Here is a 22,537-nt window from a genome sequence, read left to right as displayed (position 1 = left end):
AAACCCTTTGAACCCAAGTTTCCAACCACTGTGCATGTGACCATTAATTCCCTGAAAATAAATAAATTATTATTACTTACTAACAAGTTACAACTCCCTCTTAATCCATTTACGAACTACAAAGCCCTTGTAATTGACCCCTTCTATAATTGTTTTCTTAAGTTTTACTCCCCATAGCTTATTTTATGATATACTTTTATTTCTGTGCATACATTCCCGGGGACCCATGCATTCTTCCCATACTTCAACAAGTCCTCATGTTTAAGTGATTACTATCATAAATTTTTTATATGTATATTTATTGTGTGTGACTTAAATTTTTGTATCTAACTTTAAAAATTGTTTGGTATTGATATTTTTTTTTATTAATGTTTTTTTTTTTTTTTTGGCAGCCTCAAGGAGTTGTCTTCTAAGATTTGTGGTGGAAGCAGAGTATTTATGCCCACAATATTACCTAAATAAAATTATAACTTTATAAATATGTATCTTACATTTTCTTATATAGTCATTATGAGAGTTTTACCCCAAAAATATTATGAGAGTGGAAAATTTTGACCTTAAGATTTTCGACGAGAGTTTTTATTACATTGTTTTGACAATTGGTAAAGAGATTTCCATTTTGGTTTTTTCTTTATATAATAAAATTATTTCTTACCTGTGAATGTAGCATATCGTTTTTTCTTTTTTAGCATATCGTATTACTGTATGAACCACTCTAAATTTTTGTGGTGTTTCTATTTGTTTTCAGTTTTTGTTTATGATTTCTTGATTTTGTTTTCACAATATATTCTAGAGATAAGTAAGCAGCCTTTCAAAGTTGTACATGTGACAGAAATGATAGGGATTGAAGCTCACCTCCTTTATCTATACTTTCTAAATGGGTTTGTATCTATACTTTCTAAATGGTAATAGATGATACGTATATCGTATTCATTGTATTTAACTGGTTCTGTGATTGTTACAGCTCTCGTTTTAAGGATTTATTGGGCTTGACTCATTCCTTAGTCTGGATGACCCTGTCTATTGCATGTACGACAGTCAATTTCCGCTCCTTGGTTTGGACCCAACCTTGTGTTTTCATGCATCTATCTTTTGTACTTTTCCTTTCTTTTATGTGTCTTTATTTTCTTAGTTTATGAATGAAGTCTTTAATTTCTTACAAAAAAAAAAAAAAGGGTTTGTACCAAAAAAAATGGAGTAGTAGGATGATTAGGAACACGCTTCTCAGTGGAGGTGATATCAGTGTTGGGGCCCACCACCTGAATGAAAGATGAGAACCACCATATTATCTTGGCGATGGCGATGGCGACGAAGCAACAACACCACCACAGCACCACCAGACCTCCGATAAACAGCTTCTCCAAGGGGGTGGGGCATAAAATCTAGATCGAAATCTGAAGGGAAGATGCCAAGATGGTAGCATCATCCATGTTGTTACGAGTTCGAAGTGTGGAGAGGGAGGGAAAACAAAAAAGGTGAAGACTGTGGAGGAGCAAAGTTGCAAACCCTCGAAAATGGAAGGCAAGCCCGCATTCAAACTTCAAAGTTCTAGGTGGGAATGTTGACGGCAATAGAAAAGCGAATAGACTTCCATACCCCACCGGTGGGTTTCTCCCTACTTATTCTCTTTCTTCCTATTTATTCACTCATCTTCTTTTCTATTTCCTCACACACGACTAAAGGGAAAACTTGGTTTTAATAAGCTAAATTTTCTCCAGAGGCAGGTATTCTTATTTTTCTCTCTCTTGATTTTTTTTTTTAATGTTGAATACGTATGAATAAGGGGTTCTAATCCTCTGCGGCCACCAAGGAGCGGCCATCCAGCGGCCGCTCCTTTGATGGCCGCCACATGTCACCAAGCAAGCAGATCCGCACGATTTAACAATCTTTTGTTATCCTGTCAAACCGATTAAACAATTCGGTTCTGATGAATGAACCGAATTGTAACCAAGCCGGGTTACTCATTAAAATAAAAAAAATAAAAAATAAAAAATAAAAACTCAAAAACCCGCACGTTTCGTTCCCGATTTCTAAATTTTCAAAAACCTTGAGGATTTGATCCATGAAATTTCCGAAGAAATCGCGTGAAGATGAAATCAAATGTGGCATCCGGAATGGACTTCGGTCGCTCGGAATCGGATTCAGAGACGAGATCCATGCCATGAGCGTTCAAGATCTGGGCACCATTAGAAGTAAACTCGTAACCGTCGCCATTTCAGCTCACGAGGAGGGCTTTGTCGCCCGATTTGAAGAGACCTTCGCTGCTCAAATCATGAACAAGTAGATTCAACTATGATTCACCATGGATTTGAGCATCGAGGTTCCCGGAGTGTAAGATAAGGATGAATCCCAAATGACCATTGAACCAAGCCATGGAGAAGTAACAATGGCCAAAGCCGAAAGCACGAGATCGTGCAATAACTTTCAAAACCCTTGAATCGGGTAGCGTAATTATGAGCTGATCATCAGAACTCACAATGATCCCACCTCTATGAAGGTTCTTGATCTTACACCGGTCACGGCGGTGGTTTGCAATCTTGGAACCAACCCCATTTTTTCTTCTTCGTTGATCTCGAAGAGAGAGGGTTGTTGCAGGTTCTTCTTGGTTTTTAAGCGATGACGAAGACGATGTCAGAGAAAGAAAGTAACAAAGAGGACAAAGATGATTTGCAGGCGAGAGGAGAGGGAGAGCAAGGTTTTTGAGTTTTATTTATTATTATTTTTTTTTAATGAGTAACCGGCTTGGTTTATAATTCGGTTCATTCATCTGAACCGAATTGTTTAACCGGTTTAACAAGAAAACAAAGGATTGTTAAATCGTGCATATCTGCTTTCTTGATGACATGTGGCGGCCATCAAAGGAGCGGCCGCTGGATGGCCGCTCCTTGGTGGCCGCAGAGGATTACAATCCATGAATAAGAGTATGAAAGTTTATTATTGTTTTTCTTATTAATTACTTATTTTTATTTGTGATTGATGTTAAAGTGCATGTATTTTTAACCCACCAAATCAAATTTACATTTAAATTTTAAATTCAAAAGCAACCAAATATAAACTCTATTCTAAAATTCAAAACACAATAGAATGATAGAATTTGTATTATATCTAAAGTTTTAAATTCTTACACATGCAACATTGGATAAGATTCTATATGTTTGAATTTTGAAAAATTTGCAATAAATCAAATCAATCACTTTTGTGACCTAAAAAATTATCGAGTTTCATTATGATATTAACATTAGGAAGGTGTTTTGTAACTTTTCATTTGTTCTTGTTTTTCTAAAAATTTAATATAAATTTTAAATTGTTACTGATACGGTTTTCCTGCAGCTGTCCATGTTGTATTGTCCTGCTCGTCCTGCTCATGCTCAGGGTCATCTCTTTCTTAATTTCTTGTTCCAATTAGTGGGTTGTTTACTAATTTACTTGTTTTTGAAGGGCACAGACAGAATTCCAGGTTACGTATTTAAAATTCAGGAAGACCTGTTAAAAAATAAAAAGTCATCCAATGATTCTGCTTGCAAATACGTCAAAAGCAATTTTAACGTTTCCAAAAGCAGAAACATTTTTTATAAATGGGTGTTTTCCCATTGGAAGGACAAAAAAAAAATCTCTTCTTTTGTTTTAAATACATACTTTTGGTTGACCAAAAAAAAATACATACTTTTGAGACACCATTTCTAAAACTAGTAATCATATACTTTTAATGGAATAGGCATAACCATATGTTCGCATCCTACTGTGTATTTATTTCTTTCTTTCTCCTTTTACCAAAGATTTTCTTTTCTTTTCTTTTTATGGAGCAGACTTGAATGTTGAATGTTGCAACATCTGCTGTCAATGGTCAAGATTGAAAGCTCAATCAAGATTTCGATCTCGACCATTGGCAGTATAATACTCACGCGTTTGATGCGCAGCACCGAAATTCAACGCTTATGGCATTTGCTGCCAACAGTCAAGATTGAAATCTCGACCGTCCGTCTTGCTTTTAACCATTTGCGAGATGGACAATCCATTTCAAAGAGAGTGAAAAGATACATGGAATGCTGGCGTATTATGTGCTGCTAACATAACTATCCCTCTCTTTTCAATATATGTTTTTTAAGGCCACTAGTAATTAATGCATGCCGCTGTGCTGTTGTAAGCCATGCTTTGAACTTACTCCAACTTCTCGTAGAGAGATTACATGCTTTAGATTTACTCAAAATCACCCACAAAGCTGCCTCTCATTGAGTATTCCCAATATTATATCGAAGTTAACCCTTAATAACTTACATAGCAAGTTTAATCCTAACCCAAACCAAGCATGTAACGCCATGATAAGACTCGTGTTAAACACTGTTCACACTTTGCATATGACTCTGATGATTACTTGCATGATGGTTGTGTATTGCAATAGGAAATAGAAGTGTTAGATGAAGAATTTTAGAACTAAAAACAAAAATTTCTGCGCAGATATTTTCTTGTGTTCTTGCTGGGAATGGGGGAAGGAAATTTGTGTTCCACAATCATGGCTACAGCACACAATAATCATACCCATCTGGAGAATCAATTCACCGGTCTACCCAAATTAAACTCTTCTCCGGACAAGATTTCTGTCGACCTGATCTGCTTCTGTAAGCACCAAGGTGAGACTGTTCAAACACAGAAGCAGCTCTCAGCATTGAGGATTAGAATTCGTAGCTACAAGCACAAGTTAGATGTAGAAGAAAAGAAAGAGAGAACAAGTCTTTAGTATTTCCAAGGTTACATGGTATACCGTTAATTAATGACCCCACTCTCAAAGGAATAGGCAGTAAGCTAGTCCAGAAAATCACTTTCAAAGGCTCTAGTTCCTCTACATGTTTACAAATTATAACTGGGTAGATAATGAAATTAGATAACCTGCAACACAACATTTACCTCTTATGGCCTGTGTATTGCCATAGCTTTATGTGGTCGAATAGATATCATTCACATACTCTCCTCGACACCCCAGACACCAACGCATTGCCAAAAAGAGAAGAATATTCCTCTGTCAAATCCATTGATAACCAATCCCTTTCGGGTAAGTTCTTCGCCAGTTATTCCTCTGGTATTCCTTTCTTGACAATAAATAGTACCACACAACCTTGCCAATTGGTGAGAATGAAACCCAAGAAGTTAACCAGTGGAAGACTATTATGCTTGCAACAGTTCCTTGATATCATATCCCTCCAGCTGCAGTCACAGAATCCGAGGGAAGAAATTATAAACCCTTCGTAGCGTTCAACAGAATCACAGCATATGGAAAGATACAACTTAGTTGTACCAGCAATGTGCATAAATTTCCATTTAGCATCTTCTTTTCTGCTGCACTAACCACCTCAATCTATAGGGGAAGGGGATTTATCTAATTTGCTGAGAAGTGCGGTTGAAACTTGAAAGATTAGAATAAAAATGGTGAAGGCAGGATTAGACTCAAGAATTTCAGATTGGGCCCCAACATTCTAAGTTCCATAGCGCTGCGGTAAGCAGCACCTTCAAGGGGAGGACAATAAACATATTCTTTTTAATCATTTTATAGTTTCTTCGGAGGATCTTCCTTCCAAAATGCCAATATGAGGGATATCAGATCAATGATCTGGACCAATAATCAAAAGCATATTAATACCTAGCCAAACTTCCTCCAGACAGAAAATAGAACGGTTTTCCAACACGACACTAATGAAGAATTTCAGCCTTAATGTTCAGGGAAAAAAGAGTCTAAAAATAGAGCTTCCCCGTATAACCAAAATTAAATCCAGAAATCATGCAGCTCTTTACCTGAAGAAAAGTGAGAAGCAGAATCACTCCTGAGTTCCAGAGTGCATGTATGGTGATGGGGGTTAGAAGATTGCGAGTTTGTGCATATGAGAATCCCAATGCAGTCCCTGTAAAAGTAAAGAAATTATGTTTTATTTTTTGAAGAGCAGAGTGCTGAGCCAACTTCTCTACAGAATGTACAGTAAGCTGTACTTTTACTTTCATGACCAACTATAATATAAGGGAAACACAAATCATTTTTTGGCTGATCTACAGAGAATAGCAAGCTGTGGGTAGACTTCAACAGTTCAACCCTGGACCTTAAATTTAATTTATTATAATGAAATGGCTTCAATTATACTTAGGTCAGTTACAGGAAAGAAAAGAACATCACACTTCTCCAAATGTGAACATGACAAATGTTTGAAAGCATGGAGGAATACACATGCTCCAATCAATTGTTGACAACAATCCTGTGGTCAAGGTGTTTCCCCACCCACAGTACAGATGCACAGAAAACCAAGAGCACCATGACCCTCACTGCAGCAACTGGTAAATTGTCAGTGAGATTATATTTTACAATCTCTGTCTGGTAAGAAGAGAAATGAAGTGAATGGAAAGATATAAAGTGAGGATATCACTAGCAAGCAGAGTTGTCACAGCATCTAGCCAAACCAAGGCGATCGAGGGGGCAAAAAAACAAACACTGACAAGCTGACATCCAGGCAGCCAAGGCAACACCAGGAAATAGACCAAGAGAAAAGAGTGTGGATGCCTAGGCAACGCATTGGCAACCACGGTTGTAAATATAGTTGATGTAAGTAACATGGAGAAATATGGGGCCAATGGCATGTAGAATTAGTGAGTAAAAAAGTCAAATGCTATTCAGAGGACAAATAATTAAAAAAAATTGATGGTTTCAGGTTGGAAAATGATTTCCCACGTAAGCTTTGTCATATGACATCACTTTGAAGCTAATTTCTTTCACTTCATTTAACCAATGGTTATTATTTCAGTTCACTTTATTTCATACTGAATAGGGACTGAAAGGAGCAATCCCCTTAAAGAAATTCTTCACAAGGTCTTGACTGCAAAGAATACACTTGAGTTACAGATTGGCCATCCTTAGTGGCAGGTCAAACCTGAAACTCACTTTGCTCACTCTCGTGGTTAGGGGTGGCTTTGGAACGCAACACCATCCCAGGGCCACGCAACACAGGTCATACTGTAAATTCACTAAATGAAGTGTAAGCTGAAGGTTGAGAGTCATTCAGTGTCAACCAATAATTACAAAAAATTGGATTTGAGATTCGTTAACTCCCGCAACAAACCCAAGCTATGGCCATCCCTGGTCCTGAGGCAAAGAAAAATAAAGTGATATTACCAGTAACTAATATCAAACAATAACAATATCTGGAGGCTGGCAACAACAGCCACTACATTATTATGTACTACATGGTCATGCCTGGCCATAATAGCAAATATATTTATTCCATGCATCTATCATTTATAGGACTCAATGATGTGTCTCAATGAAGGCGGGGGTCTTATCTTGCCCAATTGTTTTCAGTTAGGCATCATATTCTTCCCCCTATCTAGGAAGCATCATTATATTTGTTTACTCAGTCATTGTGTCTGTTATCAACAATTCAACCCACATTATATTCTTCACACGTGGAGAAGCAATCTATGGAAATTTTCCTTATCTAGTCAAAATTCTATCAAGTATGAAACTACCCACCTTCCTTTTCAAGTTCCCCCGTCTCATCTAGTCTAATTCTTCAAGGATTTTGCTATGTGACCACTAGACGAGTGATTAATAAAGAATGGATGGTTCAAAAGCGGTCTCGTAATTCTCCCCTTCAATTAGACTTGTATTCATCCATTAGCCTATATTCCAGTAGCACTTCACTTTATTCAATCTGTTATAGTTCTCAGGGCATAGTCCACATGCTATATTCTGATAAGATGGATGATTTTCCTTGATGAAACCGGACAGGATGTAAAATACAAAGCAGTGCAGTGATATGAAAGATTCTTACATTATTTACTCATTTCTACAGAACAGATCTCGAGAACACTAAATAATTGGTGTTGGTATGAGAATTAAGTGAAACACATTCACTAACAGTCAGACAAGTAAACAATCAAATATTCTGTGGTGTTCATTGTACTATTACCAACAAAGAGATGCAAAGCATTACCAAGCACAAACAGCTGAGGAAACTCTCCAGGAGTGAGATGGGCAATGGCAAACACTGCAGCACTTATAAGAACAGATACTGGTGTTGGTACCCTGCACAAAGAAAGGGAAAATTCTAGTACAGAAAAGATAGGTTAATCTAAATCTTGAAAGATATGTGCATTAAAATAGTCTTCATGCAGCAAGAAGAAGAAGCAGAAACCACTCAATTATAAAGGGACTCTTCCAGTACATGGAGCAGGATATCCTCATCAAACCAAATGAAACAGCCAAGATAATTCATTTGGCAGGGGTAGAAGCGGCTAGCACAAACTTGACCATTAGATCAAAATCATGTAAAGAATCACTTCAAGTTCATTCCATTTTATTCCAATGAAATTTCGATTTAAAATTAAGTAATTCAAGTCATAAATATGGCCAACACATTAAGTTGACTAAGCAAAGGATCAACTAATTTGAGCATTAAGATCTGACAGGAATTACTTCAGCCTTTTTTCTTTTCCCCTGAATGAATTACTTCAACTTTTATGAACTAATCATCTGTATGTCTCTTAAGTTTGTGAATTTTTCTTAGAATCACGAGTTATCTAAAATGACAGGTACTGATATTTGAGATTTATAACACAGACAGACATTATGTCATGTGGGGCCAATGTATATTCCATTTGACCAGGACCAGCATTCCTATCACTGATAAACATAATGTTACTTTGGTGGTAGTAAAGAACAGGCAGCAAGGAACTTTACCACTTCGTCATGGACACCATCAGAAACCCTCGAAACACAGTCTCCTCAAGCAGCGGAGCCAAAACACCAGTTATTCCTACCAAGCAAGCAGTGCTGAAAAACACGTAATAGTTTGATTAATTTTCTTTCTCATTCTCATTCATGAAGGCTTACAACAAGATTCGAATGAGCAAACAAGAAAACAGAAAATAAACAGATACACTTCTCAATACAACACCTGACACTTGATGAGCCAATCAATGGTAGCAAGCGAACAAGAGCATCTGTCTGAAACAGAGAAAAGAAAAGGCTTACGGAATTGTTTTAAGGGGTCCCTAAGAACAAACTAGCTGTAGAAATACACACAATATCTTAAATATGTAACCAAAACATTTTTTCTCTGAATTTGTTTTTACTTCAGAGATCCCTTTTAGTAGTAAACTATTTGAGTATTAATAATCATGCCTATCTGTACAAAATACTGTGATGGATTTCCCGTATTAATAATCATCCTGTGTATCTGATTCTAAAATACGAATCAACTAGAAAACATGACTGAGCAACTACCATATTTTAAAATAATTATAGTTGTTGTATATTATGGCTTCACCTCCTCAGACGTGACATACATCCTTGTATAATCAACTGATTGTTACTTGTTATGAAGGAAAATGCATAGCCTTGTCAAATGGTTCAAACAAATCCCCTGTTTAACCACATAAAAAGTATTACAACTATATAACACATACAACATGCAAGGAGAGCATTTACAGTCAGTGCATGAGGATCGATAATGGTCCACCACATAAGCTGATTATGTGCCGATTCCACTCTTCAGATCAATGCATGCCTACTGTATTCCAACCACCACTACACATTCTCCCATGGTCCTAAATTTTCAAAGCTCTATTGCACATTTAGAAGATTTCAATTGGGCTGAAACTTGACATCTGAGTAGGGGAATTTTGGATCTACCTGTCTACAAGCTGTTCACACCTGATCTACCATGTGGCTGTCTTTTACAGCTGTCTAGGTTAGGCTTCCTAATTGAACCATGAATGAAACCTTGGCCATATATAACATAAAAAAGGGCATACCTAGTGCATGAGGATCCTACCATTGCGGGGTCTCAAAAAGTTGTATAGCATGGAGCCTTACTTTCCTTCACAAAGAGGCTATTTCTGGACTTGAACAAGCAACCACTTGGTGGTGAAGTCAGGGGACAACCTTACCGTGGGACTGAGGTACACTCTCTACATAACCAACAATAGCAGCAAACTCAACCTTATTTCAGGGGTTGGCTACATGGATCCGAGAAACAACAAGAGAAAGGAGACGTGTAGTCAATATGTAAAATAAAAATTAAAGAAAGGTAAAAAGGAGGAGGGAAAGGAGAACAGCCCAGCAGATCATGAAAACTAAGCTAAATAGGATTATGAATTCTTGCCTCCAGTCAGTTATATCAGAAGTCATACTTGGTACAAGCCCAAGACTCAGCATGTCATTTCTCACACTCCCCAGTGGTCATTTTATGTCTGCCTCTAGTTCTTCTAGCTCCTTCAGTCGTGGTCAGACCACTCTTCCTTACTGGGGCATTTATAGGCCCTTTGTATGACATAGCCATACCTTTTTAAACAACTTTCACAGAGCTAGTCATTTATCAGTGCAACTCCCAGATCATCTCTAATTCATGCATTCCTTGTTTTGTCCTTCCTAATTTTGCAAAATATCCTTCCTCGTTTTCACCTTTATCACTTATATAATTCAAATTGAAATTTGAGCATATGTTCTGAAACTCAGAGGAGTCAGCAATACAATTGGGGGAGAGGGGGTTGTGTGCGTGTATCTAACCTCTCTTTGTGGGCTCTCGTCACTAAATAATGCCATGATTGCTCCAGTTAATGCAATGGCAAGAAGGGCACCAACAAGTCCAAATCCTGTCCATAGAAGCCAACCCCTCTGTAGACTGAAAGGGTCCTTCAGTTCTGGAATGATTTCGGCAAAATTCAGCATTCTCTTCTTTTACAAAAGTCAAATACAACATCAGAATAAATTAAATTTTTGTCAAGAGTGACCAGAAAATGCAGAAACAAGAAAAGATGCACTATTTATTTAAGTCCATTAATGTGTTAAAATTGCTTCCTCAATCATGGCAAGCATAATATCAGGCACCACATCACCATTTACATGGTTAATTACCTCAACTAAAATGAGAAGAGGGAAGTCTAAAGATGCATTCCTTCCTGATTAGAAATTTATAACTAATATCCAACCAAATAAATTAAAAAATTTAAGGATGTATGATGTACCATAGCGGAAAATGTCATCTGGAAGAGGCTGGAAGCTTTTTGTGAAGCCATAAATAACTCCAAGCACAATGGCGGTCACTATGCTATACAAACAATCAATGTCTACAGTAAGAAGGATAAAAAACTGTTTTCCCTGTTTTGGGCATAAGAATAACTAAGAATCCAATAAGAAAATAAGAATTAAAAAAAAAAAATTCAGGAAAACATATGGCAGATGATATGAACAGTGCACCAGCAGCAAAGTCGAAGATTTTATGTAAATGAAACGAGTCAGGCAGTTTGAAGATGCCTCTAAAAGGTATTCTACATTAACAATCTTGTATGTAAAATGATTAGGGATATAAACTCTCCTGTCACGTGCACCATGTTGCTGGTGTACTGTTTTATAATTGATCCAGTAGATATTATCAAAAGGAAGTTTTCACAGTAATGACTTCGACAAAGAACCAAGGGTAATGATGCAAAAATGCATACGCTTGATCCACAAAAAGTAGTTCTGCCTTCTCATCTAAACTTAGCTCTCCGATCTGCAATCCCAGATATGGCAAAACTGATGCTTCTACAAATCCTGTCAAAACAAAACTGCCTGAAAGAAAGTTAGTTCCACAACACAACTATGGATAGAAATTTCTTTTTCAGATTTTTCCATAAGATGAAAACAATGAAAAACAATATACAGCAGAACTCCACTAGTCATGCATCTGAATTCCATATAGCTGTATAGGATTTGATGAAATTCCTACTCTAAAGGTATCTTGACGAGTAGAGAGCAGTAAAGAGGAATGGTACAGAATGTCATTTAGTGCTTCAAGAAAATTCTTGCGAAACATAATGGACTCAGAGAACGTACCTTATTGCACATGTAATCATGGAAAAGCTGACAGTTTGCCATTGCCAAGGGACATTCCACCGCTTGAGGATAGGCCAGTCCGGTCCAGTTTCCTGCCAAAAGTAATAGAGAAATTATTATTAAAAATCTGAAGTGTCAAATTTCACAGTTGTTACACATAAAAATAGAAAAACAGAGACTTCTCAGTTCACCGGCTTACCAATTACAGACAATTTTTCAGACTGTTCACTCAAAAAAAAATTCAGTCTGAAATGTTAGTTCAATTCATTACTAGTTCTTATCCTGGTACACAAGTAACGAGAATCTGAAGAAGTCGAAATCAAAACCCATAAAAATTGATAAACCAATTATAAACTCGAATGGTAGAAGTTGAAGCTTTAAACCCTACCTTTCCTTGGAAAGTATCCTTGGGCTCTCCTTTTGCGTTGCAAAAGCAGATGAAATTAAGCCTTCTATCAGAGATTCTATTAATCTTTCTTGGAAACCTTTGAACTCCATTGGAGTGGGATATCGATAAAGGAGGACCAAAACTGTAGTCTCTTTTGAAGATAAATGGGTAGTTTGGTTTCTGTAGGGTTTTCGATACGGATAGCTTCGAAAGAGTAGAGTAACGGCAAAGAGGAGAACGGAGTAAGAGAGGAGCGGATACAAGTGAGGAAGACATTGCTAGGATCCTTCGAATTCGAAGTTCCGATTGAACTGCAAATCCTGCGTTTTTGCAATTTGGCGCGAAGAGCACACAGACGCCTGACCTTGCCAGCTGGGATGGAAGGATAAGGTGGGAATAAGGTTCAGGAAGAGTATGGATCCTCTGCACGAACACAGGCACGTTCGTGCAGGATTTGGGAGGCAAGCATCCGTCGGAATGTTAACTTGGATGGGTCGACCCGGATTGAGCTGGTTGTACCCATTTTTAACATTTATTTCGAAAGTCCGGATCACCTCCCGCATAATCCCAAGCTCCTTCGATGATTTTTTTACCACCAAAATAGATAGGGCTCATTAGATAAATATTAAAAAGTAATAAAAAATTATAGGGTAATTTTCATCTGGACCCCTGAGGTTTAGTGTATGTCATTTTTAGTCCAAAAAAACTGAAACTTTGCATCTGCCTCCCCTATAGTATGGAAAAAGTCAATTTAAAGACAAATTATCGCTTCTTGGACGAATTTGTCCTTTTTATTTTTTATTTTTTTATTACATTTTAAGGATTTAAAGTTTATTAATTTACAAAATCAAATCAACATTTATTGATGATGAAAACGGCAGATCTCCATCGGCCTGTTTCAGTTGGAACTAATTCCATTCAGACCTCTCGCGTCTCACCTAAGTTGATGAACCTTTAACCGTTCTACATTTCTCAAGAGATTTGGGAATCGGGTAATAGAGAAAGGTCTAATTTTGTAAATTAATAACTTTTAATCCCGTAAAATGTAAAAATAAAAAAATTAAATTAAGAAAGAAAGAAGAAAAAAAAAAAGGGCAAATTCGTCCAAGAAGCGATAATTTGTCCTTAAATTGACTTTTTCCATACTACGGGAGATGGGAACGGGTAATGCAAAGTCTTTTTGTAAATTAATACTTTCGGAAAAATAAGACAGACAGAAAAGGGGCGTCCCCGGCGTTTTGCTAAATGCTCCACGGGGGGGTCCAGTTCGACTAAAAATGACATCCTAAATCGGGGCCAGATGAAAATTACCCAAAATTATATGAAGAGACAAGGGCGAAGCCTCATTGAGCTCATAGCTCCATCTCTTACCTTCAAGACTTCAATAAGAGCATGGCATTTGGTTTGCCCAATTGTGGAAGATGTTTGTTATTTGATTCATACTTTGATAATTGTATATTTTGCAACATTCCAAGGTCAACTAATGGTATTCCGGTTGCAAAGAATGTCGTTCCTGAACATTTCACCTCAACAATTTAACCATGTATCTCAAGGTCTGAAATGATTTGCTCTGTAGGGCTTTCACTGTTGAAGAGATCAGGGGTGTTATATTTTAAATGAAAGACAACAAAGCTCCTAGCATTGATGGTCTCCCTATCAACTTTACCATAGCAATTAGGATACTATTGGGCGTGGCCTAATTTTTGTTCTCTAATATTCTTTAATGGGGGCTTCTTACTAAAAATTTTGAACAAAATCATTATTACCCCTCATGCCCAAAAAGAAAAATCCCCAGTTGATGAGTGACCTTAGACCTATCAGTCCCTGACTCTCTGCACAGTTCCTTATAATATTATAGCAAAAGTGCCTTGCCAACAAGTTAAACCTTTGCTAAAATCCCTTACCAGAGAAACTCAAAGTGCCTTCGTCCGATGTAGATTTATTTTGTACAACATTTACCTAGCCCATGAATGCCTCCATTTTATGAAACAGCTTAATTTGAAAGCTAAGTATATGGCACTAAAACTTGACCCATGCTAAGCATACGATAAAATGGAATGGTGTCTCATCAAGAATATTTTGAGTATGTTGAGTTCTCATGGAAAATGGATCAAAAGGATAATGCAGTGCCTCTCCACTGTCGAACACCCCATTAAGATTAATGGGCAGCTGACCAACAAGATAACTCTATTTAGAGGATTAAGGCAAGGGTGACCACTAAGTCCTTATTTCTTCATCCTATATCACAAAAATTCTTTCTAGAAATTTGACATCAGCTATTGGAAATCCTTTGGCTATCTAGCCTAAAGTGGCCCAATGATCCCCAGAGATCAATCATTTATTCTTTGCGAATGGCTGCACGGTTTTTACCCTTACAAAAGCTGAATATGCTGCTCTTTAGGAAGCTTTTTGGCAACACATAAACAATTCAAAATCTTTCATCATGTTTAGCAAGAAAGTCCAAATCAAATTAAAAGCCAAATATCTCAACCTTTAAAATTAAAGAAGTGTCATTTCATGGGATTTACCTTAGTTTACCATCAAATATAAGAAAATCAAAAAATCAAGTGTCCTCTTATGTGTATGGTAGACCTTAGTCAAAACTTGAGGGTTGGAAAGAAAAGTTACTCTCTCAAGCAAGGAAAGAAATTTTTATCAAGGTTGTAGTAACTGCCTTGCACACGTACACATTGTCAAATTTTCTCACTCCAAAAGAAATGAGTAATAAACTAACTAGTTTGATCCGGAGATTCTGGTGGAAAAACAATGTAAATTCAGTAATCATTAGATAAAATGGGACTAGTTATATTGCTCTAAAAAGCAAGGGGGAGTCGGATTTAAAGATTTTCATTCTTTCAACAAAACCCTATTGGCGAAACAAGGATAGAGATTACTAACTCAACCAAACACACTTTAGGCTAGAACCTCACAAGGGAAATTCTTGAAAGATGTACCTTTCTTGGATGCCCAAGTTCCAAAAAGGGCTTCCTGAGGCTGGAAAAGCATTATTGTCCGAAGAGATGTTTTTAGGGAAGGGATTCTAAAGGGCATAGGTAATGGTCTCACAACTAGAATTAAGGGAGATTTTTCGATACCCCCTCCCGTCTCCCTATCCCTCAAAACCACCCATCCGGCCATCCCTATGGGGCCTCTTCATAGATCGGAGGTGAAAGGGAAGAGAAAACAATCATTTTATCAATCCCGATATCAAATATGGAGGTTGAAGACTTTTGGGTGTGGAAGGAGTCAACTAACGGTCGTTTTCAAGCTAAATCAATATACCATTTAATCAAAAATTCCCTTAGTTGGTAATCTAATCACCCATTTTCACCCTCAAACATCAACTGGGGTAAATTGTAGAACATTAAAACCCTCCCCAAGATTAGGCCCTTCTTATGGAGGGTTGCTCATGAGAAAGGCACTCTTTGATAGAGATACTAGTCAATCCCCTTTATGCCTCCTATGCTTGTCACAGGGTATATCTAACGTTGAAACTGTTGTTCATGCTTTATTCTCCCATGACCATGCAAAACAGACTTGGAGAACTTCACCTTTAAGGACTAATATAGCTGAGTTTTCTAGTAACTCTATGCATGATTGGCTAGAATTTATTAATTCAAAATTCTCTTAATTGAATTAGAGGGATTATATTAACACTTTGTCATCTGGCTTAATCATAACGATCTTCTATTCTTGGTAAATTGTTTTCTCTTGTTGATTCTTTGAGATTTTTTGATAAGTTGCTTAGCGATGTTCAATTGCCCAAGCTAATCCGACTTTGTCTGCTTCTGTTCCTTTCTTATCTAAGGAGTAATAGCTTTACTTGTAAATCTTTAAAAGCCTTGCCTGAGAGTGGCTTGACAAAGGAAGAGAACGAGAGGGAATATGTCAGCGACGAGTGAAGTGAGGCTTGCATGGGATGTGGGGGTGCAATTTCAGCAAGAGGGTCGAACTGGCCCTTAAACTTAAGGGTATACCCTACACATACGTAGAAGAAGATCTATGTAACAAGAGCCAATTGCTTCTCCAGTACAACCCTGTCCATAAGAAGGTTCCTGTCCTCTTACACAATGGTAGGCCCATAGCTGAAACTCTAGTTATCCTTGAATACATCGATGAATTCTGGAGCCAGAACTCTCCTCCAATACTACCTCAAGACCCTTACGAAAGGGCCAAGCTCCGATTCTGGGCTAAATTCTTTGATCACAAGGTCAGTAGCTAGCTAGAATTATGGTTCAATTCATTTTCTTGAACCACCATTATGATTCAAATCCAAGTTTATTTGTCTGGTGTTTCTATTGATATTGTTTCAGCTGCTCCCTGTTAGCCGAACACTTATCACGTCTGGAAGTGAAGAACAACGAGTAGCCATTAAAGAGCTGGAGGAGAAGCTGAGGGGTGTTAGAGAAAGGCCTGGCAGAGGACTTTAAGGGCAACTCCCCTTTCTTCAATGGTGAGACCCTTGGGTTTCTGGGTATTGTAATTGGAACCACTGCGTACAACATTCATGCTGTCAAAGAGGTCACCGGGGTGTGAAATTGATGGACCCAAACAAGAATCCGCTTCTTTGCGCATGGCTGAGTGCTGTGGAAGATCACCCTCTGGTGAAGGAGATACGCCCTCCTCATGACAGATTGGTTGAAAGAGTAAAAATGTTGAGAGGGATGCCCTTAAGCTGAACTCCATTCATTAATCTGTCTTTTGTGTGTTTGGTGTAAACTGGTGTATTGATCAATAGATGCTTTGATAACTTAGTTTGGATCACCATAACATGAATGAAAACGAGAAAGCACAATAAACAGTTGTGAGTTCAGCTCGCTTCCCACACTAAGCCATGAAAAATTCAACAAAGAGACTGGGTTTGAAGAGCCAAGCCTGGCCATGGATCAGAGGCATAAGCAGATAGACAAGATAAGATTTTGGCACAACGCTTTTTTCAGGTGAACAGCTTTTAGCAGATCCATAGGTGGAGATAAACCCCGTTGCTCACCTCAGTTAACACTCCCAACAAAATAAAAGAAAAGCAAAAGGAAAAGAACAGAAACAAAGGTAGCCAGAGCCCAGAAGATTTGCACAAACCCTAAAATCTGAGCTTCATCGCAACATAAAAGGTAGTAAACTGAATATATTCTCAAAAAGAGCATTTAAGAATAAACAGTAGTAACAGGATCCCTAAAAAAGGAAAAAGAAAAAAACAAATATCTGATAACAAGGACAGCAGGAGAAAATCAGTCACAACACACCAACCAATTTACTCCTACTAAACTAGTTCAAAAAGAAATTTCGAAAATCCAAAAATTTTTCTTTCATTTTTGTTCCCCCTCATACTCAGCTTTTGATAGCTAACTTTTCCTTGGCTTTCTGGATCTTCAATACCTTCTTCACAATCTTTTGCTCTTCCACCAAGAATGCCCGAATGATTCTACAGAAAACAAAAGCTATGAGCAGACAGAACTGCCAAAAAATCAACCAAAATATAAATTGGGGTTTTAATTTTATGGGGATAGGGCTGATTCCATGGATATAAACAACCAACCTCTCTCTAACAGCAGTTGCAGATAACACTGCACCATATGCTCTGTTTACAGTCCTCCGGTTTCTAGGTAATCTAGATCTCTTGTACTCAGTAGGTCTCAAGTGAGGAATCTGTGGAGACAACATTGTATAAGGTGCTAAATACCATTCATTTCACAAAGCAACTTGGAAGCTCACTCACAAATGATGTTCAAATTCTAAAGTCATGCATTCAATCTTGGAAAATTGAAAAACCAACCCCCCCCCACCCACCCACCCCTCTTTTCATTCCCCCAAAAAACATAGAAAAGAAGTACCATGGAAATAAAGATAAACATGAACTATAGCAGAAGAAACTAGAGTTTACTAAAAACATACACTTAAATAGAAACCACATAAAATTAACATTTACTTACACCCCTAAAGTACCATTAAAATAAATATAACCATACAAACCACCGCTAAATAGGCTAAAGCTCAAGCCAGATTAACCTTGGACATCTCACCCACAACTACCTTTAGCTCCTGAAAATATGATTTTGGCTATCTCAGATTGGCATACTATCCTTCTCAGACACCCAAAAGATGATGCAATGCACAGCAGAAACATTATGTTTGTTCATTAAATCTTAGGCCATTACAAGTTTGATGTGGAATACGTCCAATTTCAACCCAAAACAAAAGCTAGCAGCTCAAGGATGTTAGGAATATAATCTTCAAGAAGGGGAGCTTTTTATTCAGAAAATTCAGGTGCAATCACAACTTCTATGAGATCAACTACAATATTAGCAATTGTGTTCATTGTGTTGTCAACAAACATTTCTTCAACCTTCTCTGCTTCAAGATCTTCAAGATACTCCTAATCATTCACTGTCTCCAAATGGTTTCTTCTACCAATTCACCAACTGTAGTGCCAACTTACATCATCCATTGCCCAAACTTTGGCTGTTCAAATCCTTCAATGTAAGCCTCGACATTTGAAACAGAAGGGACCAACTCTTCCTTACAACTAAAAATTTTGGAACAACTTCAACATTAACCTCAACCTCATGTTCTGGTTCATTGATTAATGGTTTCTTTTTGTGTTGTTCTTACATCATCAGAATTTCAACGATTGCAACAGTAGCATCCTTTGGAGATGAAGAACGGTAACAACCAAAAGTTGCTCCAGGCATTTGCTCAAAAGAAGCCACTCTCTGTTGGATACTTCACACTCTCTTCAAGTGAATGTGCCTTTGGGGCTAATCTTGTTGTAGGTCAGCTCTCTTCACATATGTTCTAGAGGGTACTTGTTCTCTAACTCATACTTTGTATACTCTACCTATAGGTTTTTTTTTTCATTTAGTCTCTTTTCATGTAGTTTCCACCATTGTCTAGCCCAACCACTCAACCAGGAGCATACAAAGCTTCCATCCCTCTGTCAGTTTGTACTGATCAAAATCTTCCTTTATCTGGGGGCAGGCTGTGGTGCATTGGTCAATAAACCAAGTTGTAGTGACATGAATCACATTCTAGCATTTAGTTTATTGAACATATGCCCTAGAATTAAGCTCACTCCAGGATCCTGTCTCATAGGAACTAGGAACCAGCAGTCTTCTAGGGCTGTAGGTTCCTTTGTTTGAAGGATTTTTGAAGATTTAGGGTTTGCAAGGGTTAGGGATAGGCTTAGAAGGATTCAGCCAGGCTTATCATTAAAGGAATTTGGGTTTTAGGCTCAATGTATGCTGTGATTGTAGTTTCAGATCTGGAGTTGAGGTTTAGGGTTAGGTTTATGGGTTTTAGGGGTTGGGTTGAAAGGTACTAGGGTTTTGGTTAGGCTAGGAATGGGACTGTTGTTGTTTTCTAATTTCAGCTTTATTCCTATAGGATTGGGTCGGTTTGAAGCTTCCTACTTGGGGTAGGACTCTAAGGGAAGTCAACTAGGGTTAAGCCTAAAACCCTGCAGAAACAGGAGACATTTTGGGCCCAGAAATCATACTCCTATCCATATCATTAAGTACAAAAGTTTTAAGTTTAGAAAATAAATAGATATACGCCACTACAACAATTTGAGCAAGTTCAAAAGAATTCCTGCTAGCATTTGCAACGAGGGGCGCATTCTTACCAAATGTTCAACCCACGTATGTATAAAGAAACTAAAAACTTTAAACACCACCACAATCTAGGACATCAGTAACTGATCAAACATTAGATATGAAATTTTAATAAGCCAAAACTCATGACATTCAATACAAAGAAGGATTAACATATTATATAAATGTAATACAAAACTAACGCGTACCCCTTGGATTCTCTTCCCAGTTACAGGACACTTCGGCCCGCTGGCTCTCTTCTTAGAGGTTTGGTAGACCAGTTTCCCACCTGAATAAGCGCAAATGAAAAACTAAAGGCAGTTAAGAAAACCATCAGAGGAAACACGTATATGAAAATGCATTATTACAAAACTAGGTATACATTCAATATATTCGCATTAAGCATGGGCAATGGGGGAAGAGATCGATCAATCGAACAACTTGCAATAGGAGCAACAGAAGTGATAGATCAAAGTGCAATTAACAGAACTAAAGATAGATTTATCGCTAAACACTTAAATACAGAATGAGTAGAACAATGAGAAACTTAGCCAGATATTCAATGCTATAGTTTTGGCTATATACACTACCAGAGAGAAGAAGAGATTCATACCAGGCGTTTTGACGACCCTCGTCTGGTTCGATTTGGTGGCATAGCTATGCCGCTTCCTGTAGGTGAGCCTCTGCACCATTTTCAAATGCTAACACACCCTGCTCCTCCCTCTCCCTCTCCCTCTTCCTCTCCCTCTCCCTCTCCGTGGATAGCCAAACAGAGCTATCAAACTGAAAGACTGAGAATAAGTAAAGCTTGAAATAGAACTTTAGCAGCCAAAGCCCTACATCCCACGGCTCTGACTTTGTCTCTTTAACGGTGAGATTACGTTCCCTTTTTTCCCTGCCTTTTTTGGTTAAAGAGTTTTAAAAAAAATGAAAATTCAATTTTCTAATTAAAAACTAATTCACGATTCATTAATTTCTCCATATTTATTTTCTCATACTTTTATTCATATTTATACTCTCATGAATCTCCTCTTTTATTTTCTATTTTTTATATATTTAGAAAGGCACTTTCCTTTAAGGAGGTCAGTTGGATAGGTACCTTCCCGAAGGGAGTTGAGCTGAATAGGTACCCTCACAAAGAGAGGTGACCTTACCTTTCACCCACAACCTTTGGAGCTCTATATAAATTATAAACCTCTTTTCGAGTTCATTTTGGACACTCAAAGCTGTTTTAGTGGTTGAAACCAATACCTCTTAGTAAAGATGTCATGGGTTCGGCTCTCTCTGAAGCATATTAATATCCCCATCCCTTAGCCTTAATAAAGCCTCTTTGTACCAAATTTTGTTTTTATTTGACTGATGCGAAACATAATATCCTTGTAGAAGTTGAAGAAGACATCGGCAATATCGGTATATATCTTGCGATATAAAAACGTACATGAGTTGGGTCATACAAAATTGTACTTTCCTTAAGATATTTAAATACCCCCTTACTTTCCTAGTCCCAATGGCAAGCACTCTAAAGGGCAACTACTTACAAAGAATGTCCGAAGATAGTTCGATAGAAGGCAAGAGACTACCATCATTATAGAATCATTGTTAAAGCAAATTAATAACCAACTTCTTTCTAATATAAAAGAGAAAGAGTCTCATGTTAGGTTTTTTATTAAAATCTACATTATCTATATATTAAGTTTCAAAATTAGTTTTTGCATTTCTTTTATTTAATTGTTTTGTTTGTGTGTGGGACCCTTGAGGTAAGGGTGGTAATGAGGCACCATGAGGTAAGGGTGGTAATGAGGCACCATGAGTAAAGGAGGCTCTTCATGACTTTGGTTATGAGGCTCTTCATGACATTGGTCATGGGTCTTAAAGGTCTTGATCATGGTGATGAGGTGGGCTAACTTGAATGGTGGAATTACTCAAATTCTAACTCTTGATCTTTATTTCTCATTTCAACTTCATGACCATTCATGGCCATTACCATGAGTGGGGGTTAAGGTCTTTGAATGGGTTAAAGCCTATTCATTCCAAAGAAGTGAATATGAGAGTTACTTCCCCAAGTAGTGGGGAGGTTAGGTCAAGGGGGTTTATTCACATTAGTGGAGGAGGGACAAACCATTGATTCTCCATTAGTGGAGAATTGATTCTTCCCTTGTGGGGAGGTGTGGTTTGGGCCTATATAAACCCAACCCTTCCTTGCATATTGTGTGCTATTGTGACTCTCCTCACTCACATTATTTGTTTTACAAAGTTCATTTCTTTCTTGAGTTGTCTAAGTGTTGTGCTCTAGCTTTTGGCTCCTTTAAGGGACTAGAAGAACTACCTCATCTTCTAGTTGGAGGTTGTTTTATCTTGGAGGTGGTGGTGCGAAGAACCCTTGGTAGTAGGATGCATCAATTACCTTAAAGACAGCATCAAAGTGTGACTCAACCTCATCGATCAGTGATTCGTTCGGTTGCTACTTCAAGCTCTTCAGATTTGCTAAAGATCTTCATCTCTCAATTGTATTGCAATTTCACTTTTGTATGTTTGAAGAATTTGTAATACAACTCCCAAAATCTCCAAATATCCTATACCATGTCTTCCTTTAGACTTGTCTATTTACCATTTAAACACGTCTTACCATAGACTATCTATTGGGCTATTTAAGTAAGGCTATTTAAGTATCTAATAGGGAATAACTTCCCCTCTAACCATTTACTATAATAA

The 22,537-nt window shown here is 37.6% G+C and overlaps 3 protein-coding genes across 3 annotated transcripts; 1 reads left to right on the top strand and 2 right to left on the bottom strand.

Moving 5' to 3' along the window:
• Nucleotides 1-4,443: 4,443 nt before the first annotated feature.
• LOC149006722 (CAAX amino terminal protease family protein) lies at nucleotides 4,444-12,686 on the bottom strand. The gene is made up of 10 exons (XM_089165978.1): nucleotides 12,240-12,686; nucleotides 11,852-11,943; nucleotides 11,476-11,583; nucleotides 11,002-11,084; nucleotides 10,544-10,677; nucleotides 8,931-8,980; nucleotides 8,714-8,806; nucleotides 7,968-8,059; nucleotides 5,785-5,891; nucleotides 4,444-5,199 (listed from the first exon to the last, which is right to left on the bottom strand). Exons 1-10 carry the CDS (start codon nucleotides 12,513-12,515, stop codon nucleotides 5,161-5,163), a joined length of 1,074 nt encoding a protein of 357 aa, XP_089022104.1. The 5' UTR covers nucleotides 12,516-12,686; the 3' UTR covers nucleotides 4,444-5,160.
• Nucleotides 12,687-16,158: 3,472 nt separating this feature from the next.
• On the top strand, nucleotides 16,159-16,669 carry LOC149006721 (glutathione S-transferase U9-like). The gene is made up of 2 exons (XM_089165524.1): nucleotides 16,159-16,449; nucleotides 16,553-16,669. Exons 1-2 carry the CDS (start codon nucleotides 16,159-16,161, stop codon nucleotides 16,667-16,669), a joined length of 408 nt encoding a protein of 135 aa, XP_089021650.1.
• Nucleotides 16,670-17,297: 628 nt separating this feature from the next.
• Nucleotides 17,298-20,588, bottom strand: LOC149006720 (large ribosomal subunit protein eL34). The gene is made up of 4 exons (XM_089166672.1): nucleotides 20,439-20,588; nucleotides 20,035-20,114; nucleotides 17,776-17,885; nucleotides 17,298-17,661 (listed from the first exon to the last, which is right to left on the bottom strand). The coding sequence occupies exons 1-4, from the start codon at nucleotides 20,515-20,517 to the stop codon at nucleotides 17,568-17,570; spliced, it is 363 nt and encodes a 120-aa protein (XP_089022798.1). The 5' UTR covers nucleotides 20,518-20,588; the 3' UTR covers nucleotides 17,298-17,567.
• Between the last annotated feature and the right edge of the window lie 1,949 nt (nucleotides 20,589-22,537).

Source organism: Hakea prostrata, chromosome 8 (assembly GCF_041222555.1).
Source record: "Hakea prostrata isolate BN-2017 chromosome 8, UWA_Hpros_2, whole genome shotgun sequence".
Taxonomy (NCBI): domain Eukaryota; kingdom Viridiplantae; phylum Streptophyta; class Magnoliopsida; order Proteales; family Proteaceae; genus Hakea; species Hakea prostrata.
This window is presented reverse-complemented; position numbering and strand designations above follow the sequence as displayed.

Excerpts from the sequence above, each read along its gene's own strand:
- LOC149006722 (XM_089165978.1), bottom strand. The coding sequence starts at position 12,515 with ATGTCTTCCTCACTTGTATCCGCTCCTCTCTTACTCCGTTCTCCTCTT. Across the intron at positions 11,584-11,851 it reads ATGATTACATGTGCAATAAG|TTTTGTTTTGACAGGATTTG; the intron begins GTACGTTCTCTG and ends TCTTTCAGGCAG. Across the intron at positions 5,892-7,967 it reads TCCTCAGCTGTTTGTGCTTG|GGACTGCATTGGGATTCTCA; the intron begins GTAATGCTTTGC and ends TTACTTTTACAG.
- LOC149006721 (XM_089165524.1), top strand. The coding sequence starts at position 16,159 with ATGTGGGGGTGCAATTTCAGCAAGAGGGTCGAACTGGCCCTTAAACTT. Across the intron at positions 16,450-16,552 it reads CTAAATTCTTTGATCACAAG|CTGCTCCCTGTTAGCCGAAC; the intron begins GTCAGTAGCTAG and ends ATATTGTTTCAG.
- LOC149006720 (XM_089166672.1), bottom strand. The coding sequence starts at position 20,517 with ATGGTGCAGAGGCTCACCTACAGGAAGCGGCATAGCTATGCCACCAAA. Across the intron at positions 20,115-20,438 it reads GAGGGTCGTCAAAACGCCTG|GTGGGAAACTGGTCTACCAA; the intron begins GTATGAATCTCT and ends GCGCTTATTCAG. Across the intron at positions 17,662-17,775 it reads GCAACTGCTGTTAGAGAGAG|AATCATTCGGGCATTCTTGG; the intron begins GTTGGTTGTTTA and ends TGTTTTCTGTAG.